The 15,037-nt window shown below is 38.7% G+C and overlaps 1 protein-coding gene across 2 annotated transcripts in view; it reads left to right on the top strand.

Annotated features, from left to right (window-relative positions):
• POLR3B (RNA polymerase III subunit B) overlaps positions 1-15,037 on the top strand; it is an 82,014-nt gene that overhangs the window by 44,786 nt on the left and 22,191 nt on the right. For both annotated transcript variants that reach the window (XM_056339122.1, XM_056339124.1), the window contains exons 20-23: positions 6,137-6,346; positions 8,209-8,367; positions 9,810-9,927; positions 11,590-11,732. In XM_056339122.1, the coding sequence (XP_056195097.1) occupies positions 6,137-6,346; positions 8,209-8,367; positions 9,810-9,927; positions 11,590-11,732 (630 nt within the window). The remainder of the gene's footprint in view (positions 1-6,136; positions 6,347-8,208; positions 8,368-9,809; positions 9,928-11,589; positions 11,733-15,037) is intronic.

Raw genomic sequence — 15,037 nt, 5'->3', positions numbered from 1 at the left:
ATGATCAAGGCAGAGCTGAGTCCCAAGAACCTGACCAGTAGCACATCAGTACAGACAGCTGTATTCAGACTTGTGCTGTACATGCCAGTTTTATGTCTTGTATTGATGGCTTGCTTGTAAGTTGAGAGCTACAGTAGAACAACTCTGTCATGAAAAAACTACTACTTCTGTCATGTTTATTAAACCATTTGTTTTGCACTGTGTGTTCGAAACGGAAACACTGCACCTTTTGTGAAACTTCTCCAGCAGAATTAATAGCAAAGAAACTGCCTTGTGCTGAACTGTCATGTTCAGCACATCAAAATAGCAGAAAATAGCAGCAGATGCATGTCTTCCATTTAAATTAAAGAAAAAAAAGGTGGACAGGGAGAAGGAGCGATACAATCTTTTTTTCCTTACAGTTCTCCCCCATCCCATTATCTTTCCCCCACCCCCGAGTCTCTATTTTATGACTATTAGTCTCAGAAGGTTTGGTTAGTTACCACACACAGTTAAGCAGGATCAGTGTGTACAGAAAGCCAATTCAGTATCTGTGGAGTTCTTTTGTAGTTTTCTGTGTGAAGGTTTTTTTCCCCGTTTTGTTTTGAGTGTCATTTGCAATTCATTGTCTGTGTTTTCTGAGGTTGGTGTATTCAGCTGCTTTGACCCTAGGTCTTGCACATTTAGCTCCTTGGATACAATCCTCTGACGTTCCTGCTGACGCTAGGAACACAAAAGCCGTTGAATATCTTGAGCAATAAAAAAAGCCTTTGTTTCAGTTTGTTATGACAAAACACCTGACTCAAAGAATAAGCAGCTAGATAAAAGTACATTTTAAAAGTTGGCACATGACCTGAGCTATATTTCGCTCTGCCTGAAGTATCTGCAAACACCTGAAGCTTTTTGTAATAACTGCTTAAAAACCAGCCGCTGTAAGTGGCAGTATGTAGGGACAGGAAAGATTTATCTCTACCCTTACTGGTCAAATGAGACCTAGAGGATATTGCTGAATCATTACACATACTTTTTCCTGTTTTGTATTTATGAAGAGATGCGATGTAGTGCTTCAAACCCCCACCTTTAAGTAACCACCCACTCATCTTGCTTTTTTTCCCCATACTGAAATTGCAGAGCGGCTCTTGGTCCAGCATTGCCATGTGGAAATCCTCATGCCCAAGTCTGCGTGTCATTCTCTCAGCTGTCAGAACCTGGGGGCATGGAGGGAGCCCCGAGGCTCAGGCTGGGAAAGGGCCTTGTGCTACTCCACACTGACCCCTCTGACCATATCACAGGGCTGTGCCGGCAGCTTTGGACAGTCTTTACTCTTTTTTTTAAGCAACATTAAACTAGCGAGAGGTGTAAAAGCACAAGTAAATGAGGGTGGACATCAGAGCTTGCAATGGGTCTATAACCCAGTATCCCTGACAAGTGTTAGGTATTAAAATAATAATGTTTCTGCAGGATAACATTAAATGTCCTGAAAAGTACTTCCCTTGCACAGGCAGAATGAGTCATCTTGTTGGAGGACTAGGGCTGCACTTAGTGAGCAAACTGGTTTTCAGTGAAATGAAATCGAAATGAAATCCTGCTATTTTGGCTTAGATAATTTACTGTGTGTTGGAGGTTGAAGTGTAAGACTGAGAGGAGGTTATGATTAAGTGGCAGCTGCAAGGACCTCAGTTGAATGTTGACATCTCAGTGCAAAGTTAACAGTTGTAGCTTAAAATCTGAGAACTATTTAAGATCAGAATGTAAGAGTCTCTACTGTTTGCATTCCATTGTATTGCTAAAATAATGTTTAAGAGGATCAGAGGCTCCTACAATTAGAGAAATAATTCTCAATGGAGCTTTTCAATTCCATTAAGACATAGAAAATCAGTCAGTTTTACACACTGTACCTCTGTGACTGTGAAACATTGTGTAAAAGCCTAATGTAAGAAATGAAAACATACGCATTTTCCTGCCAGTAATCCACCATATTGCACATATGCATCTGTGAAAGCGGCAGTGTGGGTACACAAAGCAAGCTGTACGCTCTCACAGCCCAACTGTGCACTGCAGTTTCAACCCGAATGTCATAAGGCAAGTCTTGAGTAAGGAAAGGAGAGTTTAGGTGGTAGAAAGTGTTTGGGGGGAAGGTGGTAGGTGGACAAGAGCTTTGTTGCAGAGGTTTATGTTGAAGCAACTTCTTTGATATTACAAAAGAACCTCTCTTACTGTATCATGTACGTTCTGCTTTGCTTCTGTGAAATAGCAAAGCCCTTTATATACTGATCTGCCTCGTGCCATAACCAGCTGAATGTGTTAAAACTGACTAGAGAAGACAAATGTGCTTCAAGGAACTGGGTGTTGGGGTTTGTTGAGTTTTGACAGTTGTGAAAGGCTTGTTGGTGGGCTGAGAGCTAAAGCGCTCCCAAATTCTGTACAGCTAGCCTATTGGCAGAGAGTCGAAACAAATGTCAAAGCAAAACCGGCTGTTGCTGGTCATCACAGCTGGACCTGGGTGCTTTGTGGCCAAGGCTCAGTTCTGCTGCTGCTCTTTGAGGAGCAGCATTTGTGCTTTGTGACACTGTATTTGTGCCAGCTCTTCTCTCCCTGGTAGCAGGCATAGAAGTGCTGAGACAGAAATGAGCCAGACTACTTCCCCCGGTTTACCCGTAATCTTTTTAACTGACTTCTTAATCTTTCTATGGTGAAAAGAGTATTTTGAATGATGAACATTCAGATCACTTGATAAATGTACTGAGAAAATCTCTCTGAGCTGAGTTAGAGCCCCCTCTACCAGGTTCAGTGCAGTGTTTAAAAACTGTACACCTTTCCCTGTTGCTTTGTGCTCATGTAAAAGACAGAGTAGTAGAAAATCCATGGCAAAATCAGCACAACAATTCTTTTCTTGGCATATGCAGTAATAGCCCTTTTGGCTCATCTCTTAAGTAGATTGATTTTTGTATTCTTGTTAATTTTGATTATACAGTTTAATGTTGCTGTAAGTAATGCTCCAGAGAATTGGATAAACACTTATTTTAGCTGGCTGATTGTTCTGGTGAGTTCTCAAAACTATCTTCATCAGAATAACAATATGCCATTTATGCTAAATATCAATAGAGAGCATTTTTATAGTGATTACTTCACACTGAAGGATGGTCAAATGATGCTTTAAAAGAAAAAAAAAACCACCAACTTGTCAAGAAATGGAGGAAATGGAAAAAAGGAAAGAATGCACATGTACATTCACAATATACCAAGCACTGAGAAAAGCAAGAAAATTATCTTCGTTGTATCCAGGTCAAGCTTGTGTGTTTTGCTTTAAACAGGGCTAATTACCAATGAAAAAAAATTGGTTCATGCTGTTGGGATAATTATAAATGTGGGTCATTGTGGGCAGGGTTTGTTATGGTGAACTGTAATTATACTTTACTTTTGCTTGGCTGTTTGACTGAAGCAAACAAGGACTCTGTTCTTTCAGACAGAAAACAGAAATAAAGCTAGTGACTTCCTTCATGTCAACACCCACACAGAGGTCTCATCCCAACACACCAGTCCTCAGAAGAAGAGGGCTGCTTCTTAATTTTAAATAAGCAGATTCTGGTTTAAGGCTGTGGTTTGTTACAGGAGTCGAGAGAAGGCATTATTTGTATAACCATTAAATTGTAGTAATTAGGACAAATATTGCTGATGTATGACATGGTTTTTGGCTAATTTATTTCACTTGTGCTCTTGAATCATTCTCTAACAAGCTTCTTTCCTGCTAGGATATCCATCATTGATACATATATATATATATATATATATATATATATGTTTTCCATTTGATACAATACAGCATTCAACTCCTGAAGAATTGCCTAAGTCCAGTTTATTATTGAGGCTAAAAATTTCAGTAGTGTCAGTCACTCACGTATCTTGGTCTGATACAGACAGTTACAGTTCCGTTAGGCTTATCTAGACCTCTGATGAAAATGCCAGCTCTGAAATACGTGAAGCATCTGCGAGAGAAATAGTTTGGATTACCTGAAATACATAAAAGTGTCATCTGTAATCCTGATATATAGGGGACTTCCACAGATTGCAACTGGGGTATAAAGCACAAGTTTAGCTGTAATCAGGTGCTCCAGACTTCATCCCATCTTAGCATCCCCGACCAGTGAACCATATAGAGTACAGCATACATGCATCTCAGAGGAGGAAAAAAACGGCAAGCATTTCAAAAGTGGAAGTCTGCATGGCTTACTCGGGAGAAGATTTCTCTTAGCAGCAGGAAATTCCATGAAACTTTTAAGATGAGCTCTACAGCAGACAGCCTATCATGAAAGCACACAGACTATTCATTCTAGGTGCAGAGGGGAAAAAAATGGCCTAAACCTCTAAGTTTTTAATTTGGAAGTAATTTTCCTAGCTGTGTAGTGGGAAAACTAGCTCTTTTTATCAAAGTACAATGAAAACAATACTTAGGCAAAGAGAATGACAGAAGTAATGAGGCTTCAGATGGTGGCCCTTGCAGGGGGTGATTGGGAAGGTCTTCGGTGTTGATGAATCCAGGCCCTACCAGCTTCCTTCTTACTGGAGACAGAAAATACTGCTCAGGGATGATTAATTTTCTCCAAGAAAAAGTCAGAAAAGCAACTGCTCAAAAGCAAGAGAGACAAGTAAAACCTCTCAACTCTACCAAATCTTTCTTGCTGTTTGAAAATACTGTGCCCGTGGCTTCAATCCACTTTCTAGAGCCAAGGAATGTCCAGGTGTGCAAAAGGCAGTTAAAACAATTTATTTTCAAACAGTATCTGTTGAGCTATCTCCCTGTTCTTGTCCTTGGGTAAGGGTAGACCTGTGGTGGTTTAGGAGGGAGAGCTTAGTGCCAAGGACCGGATAGGTCTTTGGAAATGCCAGTGATATGCTGCCTGGTTTTATATATTTGATTTTCTAGACATTTTATTCAAATGCAGACATTTGGAAATTGCAAGTAGATAGATGAAAAACATGAAGCTGGCCTCCTCTAAGAGCAGATTTGTGTTCAGCTATACTTATTCTGGCTAGGTGAGGTCTTCATTATGCACTGGCTGCTTTGACCTTTCCTTGAAAGCAGCTAGCCTCTGAAATTGCAGGAGAAAATGGAAAGCGTTTGCAAGACTTAGATTCTAAGTGCAAGTATTGCAGCATATTTGGCACTTAAAACTTTAACTTTTCAGGTTATAATTTCTTAATTGCTTAGAGACATAGCATAGTCCTGGTACACCAAACTCTAATAACATATGATTGCCTTAACTTTTGTTCTGCTACACAACGGTTTATGTTTCCCTGCTGGGCGTTAATTATTTTTTCCTCAGATTTCAGAAGACACTTTGGCAGTCTGATGGGACAGGGCCAAAAATTTCAGTCTCAAGCTGGGAGGTCTATACAAAGGGTTGAATTCTTAACCATAAATTTAAAATTAATTTCATGTAAAAAGACAAATATATTGTGAGTGAACTTCTACTGTAGTCTTTCTAGCAATGACACCTCTAATTTCAGAAAGTAAATCAGTCTTGGCTGCTGCTAACTGTATGCTTTGTTCATGCTTTGTGACATTCTAACACAGGCTGCTGTTGAACTAATTATTGCCCAGAAAAGGAAGGAAATATGATGTGGAAGATGCAGAGCTTGATCCACAGTTCCTCTTGAACTCAGTGGGAGTCTTTCTATTGATACTCATGAAATTTTGGATCAGGTCTATGGAACACGAGTTCAGCTCTCCAAAAAAACCACCTATGGCTATTAGAACAATAAAAGCAAACTTCATACTTGCAGTTTTATTCAGTGCCATGATTAAAAAAGAAATCTTACTTGTATTCGGTCATATAGGACCTGACTTTGATTTCTTTTGTTGTTGATCTTGTATTGATGCTTAGGTTTTCCCTGTTAAATTAAAAATAAATACTTCTTTCTGGAAGCTTAAATTAAGAAGCCTCTTACATCTTTATTTAAATATAAGAATGTAAAGTTGTTTTGGTTCATTCTGTTATGATTCCTCTCCCCTCCCCCCTTCTTTTCTTGAAGAATTTAGATGAAATTCTTCCGTTTGTCATTTTAGTTGGTTTGCATTTTGGTAATTTTTTTAGCCAAACACACCTCTAGAAAACTCACTAATGCTCACACACATTTGTTTTTCTTTTACATGCAGGTACTATTGGATACAATCAAAGAAACAGGATAGATACTCTTATGTATCTCCTAGCCTATCCGCAAAAGCCAATGGTAAAAACAAAAACAATTGAACTAATTGATTTTGAGAAACTGCCTGCTGGACAGAACGCCACAGTTGCCGTGATGAGCTACAGTGGTTATGATATTGAAGATGCTCTTGTCTTAAACAAGGCCTCTTTGGACAGAGGTAAGAACCATCAATTCTTTCCCACTTCTCTAGTGTGTGTTATAATAGAATTTTTTTAATAAACCTGTCCCATGATGTTATCCTATAATAACTTTTATTGCAGTTATGAACAGTATATCTCCAATTAAGAAATGAAATTCCAAAACTGCTTTGAATTGCTTTTATTTGTTTTCTGCATAATAGTGATTCTAATTCTGTGCTTGCAATAGTGCGTGAAGTTTGCAGCATGCGAATAAACTTCTGAGTATGGGTATTACAAGAAAAAATGACTAAATTTTGACCTCAAAGGAAAAAGTGTAAATGGGTCCTTTTTGAAAACATTTAATTTACAAAAAAACTATTAGATAATCTGTTTTCTGTTGGGCTTGCTTTTTAGATGGTTACCTGAACCTCTTGTTCATGACTAACAGAGGGGTCTCATTATTTTCACCAGTAACAAGAGCAATAGATGAAATTATACTTCTGAATGGATTTGGGAAAGGAACAGAATGCGTGGCAGTTTGTGTCATTGTGAACTTGATGCTTTGAAGGAGCAATACTAGTATTGCCTACTTTCTAAGAGAAAATAATAGTATTGTCTAAAGCAAAATAATTTAGTGTTTATTTAGAGTTAAACTAATGACCCACTTCCTTAAAAAAATAATAATAAATCCATGCAGTGTATTTTAAGTAAAAGTACATAAGCACCAAATAGAAGGTAAGTGAAACCCATGTTGGTGCCAGTCTAGCCTGTCTCACTCTCTCCATAATTCTTCGGTGCATTATGTTAATGCTGCTGGGAGTTAGAGGAGAGTTGCCTGAAAACTTAGTCTCTCTTCTCTCTCTTTTCCAAATAAATTCCATTTAGAGAAGACATAGTGCAGTGTGTGATCCAACTGGTTTTAGTTTTGGGTGGCCAAAATCAGATTCTTCCATCACTTTATCCCTCCCCCCCACTCCCTTCCTCCTAGTTGCTAGGCAGCTATAATAGTATTCCTAGACATGTATCTTTGGCATTAATGTGTGCCGCATTTAATTTATGCCTCCTTTTCTAAAACAACAACAGGCATGATTTAAAACTGAATGTTTTCTTTTCTGGTAGACTGGTAACATTTACAGGGAGAGCTGTAGTGCTTTGTCAGGAGTTACTTGACATAATCTAAAGATACAGATACACTGTAAGTGGCTGCAACCATCTTTCAAATGAACTAAAATAACGTAGGGTTATTAGAAAGGTTTGCTCTTGGTTGTCTGTAATTCTAAATGTGATGAAAGCATTTCATATTGTGGCTAGTTGCTGTACTTGGAGAGAAATTCCAGCGATGCTACTTTTCTCATCTAAAACCCCAAACAAACCTATTGATAACAGTATATGTAATCCAGAATTCTTTCAGTTGGGGAAAAAAATGAGTAATAGGGTGCTTTATATGAAACACTCAGTCAGTATGTTCCTGGTAGGCTAGCTTGTGTCAGCTACAAACAACAGTAAAAGTTCAGGTTTCTTAGAACTCCTGAAAGGAAGAGGTGCTGTTCTCATCCTGTTACAATGTCTTCTCCTATGTTATGTCTCCCTGCGGACCACCAAAGGTAAGAGAAATGATGCGTGCATGTGTGTGCAGAGGTATAGAAGTGGATTAGCACAACTTCAGAATTGAGCTGTAGACCAATGTCTAAAAAAAGTAGTATGCACAATCTGATTCTTAAACTGTGAGCTACTAGGTATCCATGTACAATGTTACATGTATTGAAGACAATAAATAATTTAAATAATAAAAAATATATTCTGCAGCTCAGCAGGTAGATCAGCATTCTTGTTTTATTCTGATAATGTGTTATGAGGAACCTTTGAACACCTAGGCAGATGAATTTGTGTTACATTTTAGGTTTTGGAAGGTGTCTTGTATATAAGAATGCCAAGTGTACGCTGAAGCGTTACACAAACCAGACATTTGATAAAGTTATGGGTCCGATGTTGGATGCAGCTACCCGTAAACCAATCTGGCGCCATGAAATTTTAGATGCTGATGGTATCTGCTCTCCAGGTACGTCAGACTACATGTTCAGTCATGGCATGTTCGTAATCTGAGGTAGAAATTTATGTTCTGTTAATATTCCTTGTGCACTTTGTTTTATACTTACTGTAATTATTTTTTTCTTGAAGGTGACAGTACTGTAATGGAAAACTTAAAAATGTTAGTTTCTGAAAGCATCGTGATACTAGTCATTGAGATCTTTTTTGTGCATGAGAAAAGAGAGCTTTATATTTAAGTGGAACAGTGAGGCTTTAACAGTGTGAATCTATTGAAGCATTAAAACTTGTATTCTTATATCCCCAAACTGGCAAACTTTTAATACTGTAGGTTTTTACTGTTTCTCTCTCATATGTTCTGTCATTGTTGTTTTTTAAGAATAGATTCCTTACTATTTTGGTCTCATATGTCAAAATCCCCTAGCATGTTGTCAGTTAATGCAGTTGTTTGAGGAAGTAAAACCTCATGGTTTTAACACTTCAGAAATATGTTTGGAGAGAGATAAGAAAATTAATACAACCACATTTAGTTATGAGAATAGGTATATAACTTCCCTGTGGAAATAAATTTGAGAAAGAATCTTCCCATACTGTCGTCATTGAATTGGGAAATAGCTTAATAGATCTGCTAAGATCTAATAAGGAAGGTGCTGTAAAAGGCAGTAAACTTAATTCCATTATAGCGACACAATTGGGTCACTTTTGCTCTTTAACGCATCACAATGGAGCTTTCAAAGTTAATTAAAAAAAGAAGGCAAGAATTTTCTGAAGTATTAGGATAGATAGGACTGGGGCAGACTACAGACTGCAGCTGTTCTCAGCATGTAGGTAAAAACCTCATTGAAATAGTTCATGTGGACAGAAAAGAGACATAGGCTGAGGTTCAGTGTAATTTTGTGGAGGAGGCGGGAGGCAGGTACTTGATGTGCGTTAGTATCATTGGACATGCTACTGATCTGGTTTTGTAAGTGAAGGGCAGGATAAGGGAATGGAGGGGAAAATGTCTGATGTACGTGTGAGACCAGAAGCAATAGGAAAAAGAATTGCAAAGAGAGGCTGTAAGTAGTCTTGCACAACTCATTGTGGAAGAGATGTGATGTCCCAAATTTAGGTGTGAATTTCTAAAATTTCTCTGTTAGTGTTGCGTGTTAATTTTCATCATACTTACGGCAGATGACTTCAGTGTTTTTGTGTATTCTGTAGACCCAGGGTATGTTGAATAGCTGTTCTCATAGTGCACCCAGCATGCAAGCTGTTCTGTTTTGGTTTACCAAAAAAGCTAATTTAATGATTCCCTTACCATGCAATATTTAATAAAATAACTTGACATACTTCCTGGACATGTTCCTCCCAGTTTGTCTTCCAGCTTACCTCTTTTTCAAAGCTTAAAATGTATTTCTAACATAGGTAGGCAGATATGTTTTCATGGTACTTTTTTTTTCTTGTTCTTTATAGGTGAAAAAGTAGAAAATAAGCAAGTTCTTGTGAACAAATCTATGCCAACTGTGACCCAGACACCTCTTGAAGGAAGTAGTGTGCCTCAGCAGCCACAGTACAAAGATGTGCCAGTAACGTATGTTGCATCATAACTTTATAGTTGGGGAAGGTATATGGAGGAAAGGTATCTGAGAAGACACTCAATTCTAGAAAAGTCAAAGGAATAAACTTCCCTCTGCAAATTAGACCTAATTTTCTAGGTCTTGAGTTTTCACAGGATTTTTCAGAGCCTATGTTATTTTCACAAGTGCCTAGATACTTAATCACTAGTAAGTTAGATTCTGACACTTGAAAGGCTGGAATTGCAAAGAGGGGGAGGAACCCTCCTGTAGATGTGTGTAGAGTGGAATCACTGAGCAGGTTCCCAGGAGAAACAGAGGAGAGACCTAAGACAGTGGTAGAGGGGAGTGGAGTCGCTTACGGATGAATGGAGAAACAGGAGAAAATGGGATGGCAGAGAACACGTGTACTTAGTGAAGAGGCATATCACCTCCATACTAGCTCATGCAGAAAATGACCGGTGCTGACTGGTGCCCAGCCTTCACTTTGTCAGGTAGGAGGCCAGGAGACGGGAGGCCTTCCTATCTCAGAGGCTGACAGTAGCTTATTCTGGCCACTCCAGTTAGATACCCTTTAGCAAGGCACCAGTGAATGGGAAAGGACAGTCAATGAGTTTTTTCTCATCCTGTCCTTGAAGAACAGGAGAAGGCTTCCGAGGTGAAACAAAAATTTTGCATTAAATGTAAAAATAAATAAATACATAAGTAATGAAGTGTTTTTTCACTGTCTTGTGAAGAATGGCATTGACAGTTTGGTAATTTAGCAAAGAGCAAGGCAAACAAATTGGTACCCAGATTAGAAAGGCAGAATTAGCTTTGCTGCGCTTCCGTGTGTTTCATAACCAATAGAAAGCTCTAGGTTTACTCCTACAAGTTAATAATAATGAAGTGAGGCAACAGTGTCATTATCAAGAGGAAAGAAGCAATCCTGCTAGGTAAAGACATGGATCCAGGGCTCTTGAGTTTACGTGTCATAGTTTGACCATGTCAGCTACCTGAACAATGAGACAAAATAACCTCCTAAGTAAGGTACTAAAATCTGCTCTACCCTCATTCTGCAATATATAGAAAAAAGCTGATACCGGAATAATTTCCTCTTACTCTGTCACGCCTACCTGCTTTTCTTTTTTTTTTTTTTTCCCCACTCTGTCCAAAAATCTCTGCATCTTGGACTCTAGAGTTCATCTCTGTCTGTACCTCATACTGTGTGCTGCCCTTGGTTCATTTCCACACCTGCATCTGATGCATAGTTTCAGTCAAGATATTATGCCTTAATTTTGTTCTTAAATATCCATGGTATATTCCTGAAACTCCCTTCTTCAACTATAACTCTGTATTTTGCTTTTGTTTGTTTAACTGAAGATCCAGAAATCTGCGATATACTAGGAAGCTTTTTTTTCTTCAAGAGGAGTCTATGTGACAAAAAAATACACCTTGTTCTTTACAAGTTTGGCTTAATTCTCCCTCTGGTTCTATTATCTCTCTTAAGCCTTTTCTTTTCCAGAAACATACCATACTCTGGAACTTTATGTATATATAATCTTTGCTTCATTGGCATCCCATATATGAGTTCTGTGAAGACTACAGTTTGGCCAGAAGCTTGCCAATACCCAGATACTTGCTTGTAACTTGTGTTTGGTTCATAGATTTAAAACTCATGTTTTGTTTTCTTGTACTAGCTACAAAGGTGCAACTGATTCTTATATTGAGAAAGTAATGATTTCATCAAATGCAGAGGATGCTTTCTTGATCAAAATGTTGTTGAGGCAAACTAGACGTCCAGAAATTGGAGATAAATTTAGCAGTCGTCATGGGCAGAAAGGTAAGCTACACATTTAATAAAAATAAATTTGAGTTGGGTATGCCAACTATATGTATATAGTATCATCATGCATGTTTTCACTGATTGGTTTGGATCTTTTATGAATGCAGTGGTAGAAGACCATATCCCTTTTTTTGGTTAAGTTCACCTAATTTAGCAATGTTGTTTCTGGAACTGGGGAGAGGAACTAGCAAACACAACTCTCTGTTTATTTACGAATCTGGAAAATACAGTTGATGCCCATTTTAAACAAGAACATGGTTTTGAGGTTTGGTTCAGGTTTGTTATTTTTTTCCCAAGTGTGTGTTTGGTTTTAGGTAATAGGTTTGTCCATGGGTTATCAAGTGAGAGATTGGAGGAAAGAGTCAAAGGGCTGGTTCTGAATGGACAGAAAAGACCAGAGATGGAATGGGATGTCTGCCGGTCATCTGGGCAGACATACTGCTCTGAAGACAAGACTGCAGATACATAGCCGAGAACCATGTTGTAAAAGGGAAGCAACTTAGGAATGCAACTTGGAGTGTACCAGCAGAGACCGGAAAGAAGGGGAAAATGTTTGTAAAAATGCACCTGGGACATGATCTGGGGCACCTCTGGATCTTCAACCTGAGAAATGAAAATGGGTACCTACTAGGAAGCTTCTTGGTGGCATGTAGCTCTCTAGTGTTGATAGTAAGATGAAAATCAGGAGCCTGTTTCCATATCTGTTGAAAAAAGAAGTAGACTGCCTTTGACCTTAACAGCAAAACAATGTGACTTGACCATCCTCTCTGAATCTCAGAGGGCTGGGAGGTGTGGGAAGGGTGTTAAGAAAGATGTGACTGAAAACAGTCTGACTGTAACTGACTTAAAAGCATGTTTTGATCCCATTGGTCTCAATGTGGGGCAAGTTTTGACGTGTTTTGATCTGTCTGTTCACTTGGAAAATCTAGATTTTTAGTGCTTTCAGCATACCTTCTGCCTTAGTGCTGTGCTGAACTTATTAACTGAACATTGTCATCTTGTTATATTTTTAGGTCTTATTTTGGTTTGAGAATATTGCTCGGTCTTGTCAGGTGAGGAGGCAAAGAGGTTGATATTACCAAATCCTTTCCATTACAGCACATACGCTCCTTTCCTGTTATTGAACAAACGTCTTAATAGCTACTGGAACAAAAAAATTGTTATTGCCTTGCTTTGATTTCTGAGGAACTGGAGCCAGAGCATTGAGTGAAAAACACACCAGCATTTTGCGTCTCATAACACAAGTATCCGCTAGGTCTGTGTGGAGGGCAGAGGGAGGGAACTGAGGACGTAACGAAGGACACTGTTTAGATTTGAAACACTAATACTTAAAACTAGTTGTAGTCAATGAACTTTGCAGTAATACATCAAATTACAATACTAGCTAAGGGACATCTTGCAAACAAACTGGCCTTCCGTGAGCAGTGTTCTCTTTGTCAGAAGACACATGGAAGAGAGTGCTTTTTGTTAGGTGGAGCTCCCTGAAAGTGTCCCTTTCAGCACTTTGTGACATGGTCCCGCTCTACTCCCAGCATCATGTTGGGTTTGACCTTGTTGAATGACAGCCTGTGTTCTTCAAGCAGAACCAGAGAACTCTGTGGGCAAATATGCCCTGGAGTCAGTCAGCAGAGAGCTGATACTTGCACAACATCTGCATGTAGATCTGCATGTAGAAATGTAGATTTCACTGAGCCAGTGAAAAGAGATGAAACTGCAACAAATGTCACCAGTACACAGACAGTATCCAGCTCTAGAGCTTTCTTAGATGAATCTTATACAAGATCATCTCCAGCATATTCAGTGTCTTTGCAATTGGAAGAGGTATGAAGAGCGGTTGCTTACAGATGGACCCCAGGCACAAGTAAGAAGTATTTTTTTATAGGGCTCATGCCACTGTTTACTTCTTACTCACATGTGTAGCCTGAAGTCAAACTTGACGTACTTTATGACCTTCTGGGATTATGAAAGTACGTAAGCATCAGTGGCAATGAGATGGTCAGGTGTAACTGAAGTCTAAGACTGCATCCCTGTCATGAGATGCAGAGCTAACTACAGTAATCCTCATTTCTGTATTCTCCAGATTTGATGATCAGAACATCTACCTAAAGCAAACCTAACAATCAACAGAGGTCAAGTGGGTACAAAAGGCAGTAGTTGATCATAATGTCAGCCGTTACCAAATGTTGCCTCAAGTTTGTGTGTGTTTTCTATGGAGTACAGTCAACACAGGCTTTCTCGCTACATACAACCAGCTCTCTCCAAGATCACACTTACTTCCACAGCGTCTTTCCCTAGACCCTTAAAACTGGTTCTTGAAACTATTCTAAAGAAATTCTTCCATTGTTTCTGCTGTCATTAAGAAATAGAAACTCTTCTGATAAGCACTGAAACATTTTTCCTGATAGTATTTTCAAGATAGCTTTTGATCTAAAAATAGGAAGCAATTCTCACTGAGTCCCTAGGTGATTTGGAAACCAGTGCCTGTTGAAGGCTTAAAAAAAGTAAAGCAGCAGCAGTACATTCTTGACTTTCCTCTTAAAATTCAGTCTAGTTCTTGCACTACAGCCCTATAGGATAGTTTGGGCAAGTGAGGGGGAAGATCATTAGCTTTAAAGGCAAACAGAAAGAGGTGAACAGTTGGAGTGGTTCAACTGCTCCATTCCTGCCTTCTCTCCAGGAAGATTCTCCTTCAGGAAGATTTTGTGTAGAGTCTCTTTCAAATACTTTTTAAATTTCATACACAATGATGATGTGCAGTGTTTTTAAGCCTATGACCACTTTTAGAGCAAAGCCCATTTCTTCATGTATTTTGAGCTTCCTCTCATTAATCCTTTCTCCTTACAAATGGCAAGCGTAATTTTATTTTGGAAGTTATTATTTAACAATACAACCAGTACTATGCGGGACGAATTCTCTTACTAGAATTAAAAAAACTAAGCCTACAAATAATTTTAAAGAAACTGCTCGGTTAATCATGAAAAATATTTATAGCCATTTGCATGAAAAATTTAAGCAGGTAAGATTTTTCTCCTAGTTTGGGCTATTGATGTGCACCTATTGAAATAGTTGAACAGGGCATAAATGGATTGGATTTTCATACCACTCCAAAAATCAAGAAAAAGGGTGCTCCACAAATCTAGAACCATCAGAAGAGAAGATAGAAGTGGAGGAATGACAGAAGGAAACAGAATTGTATCAAGCAGGCTGCAATATGGCTTTAAGGAGCAGGGGGCCACTAAATGCACATAAGGCATCACACAGTCTAGAGCAAGCTCATTTTCGAGGTCTTGAAGGACAGACAT

Source organism: Falco biarmicus, chromosome 5, assembly GCF_023638135.1.
Source record: "Falco biarmicus isolate bFalBia1 chromosome 5, bFalBia1.pri, whole genome shotgun sequence".
Lineage (NCBI taxonomy): Eukaryota > Metazoa > Chordata > Aves > Falconiformes > Falconidae > Falco > Falco biarmicus.
The sequence above is the reverse complement of the archived record's forward strand: the minus strand, read 5'-3'. Positions and strand labels throughout refer to the sequence as shown.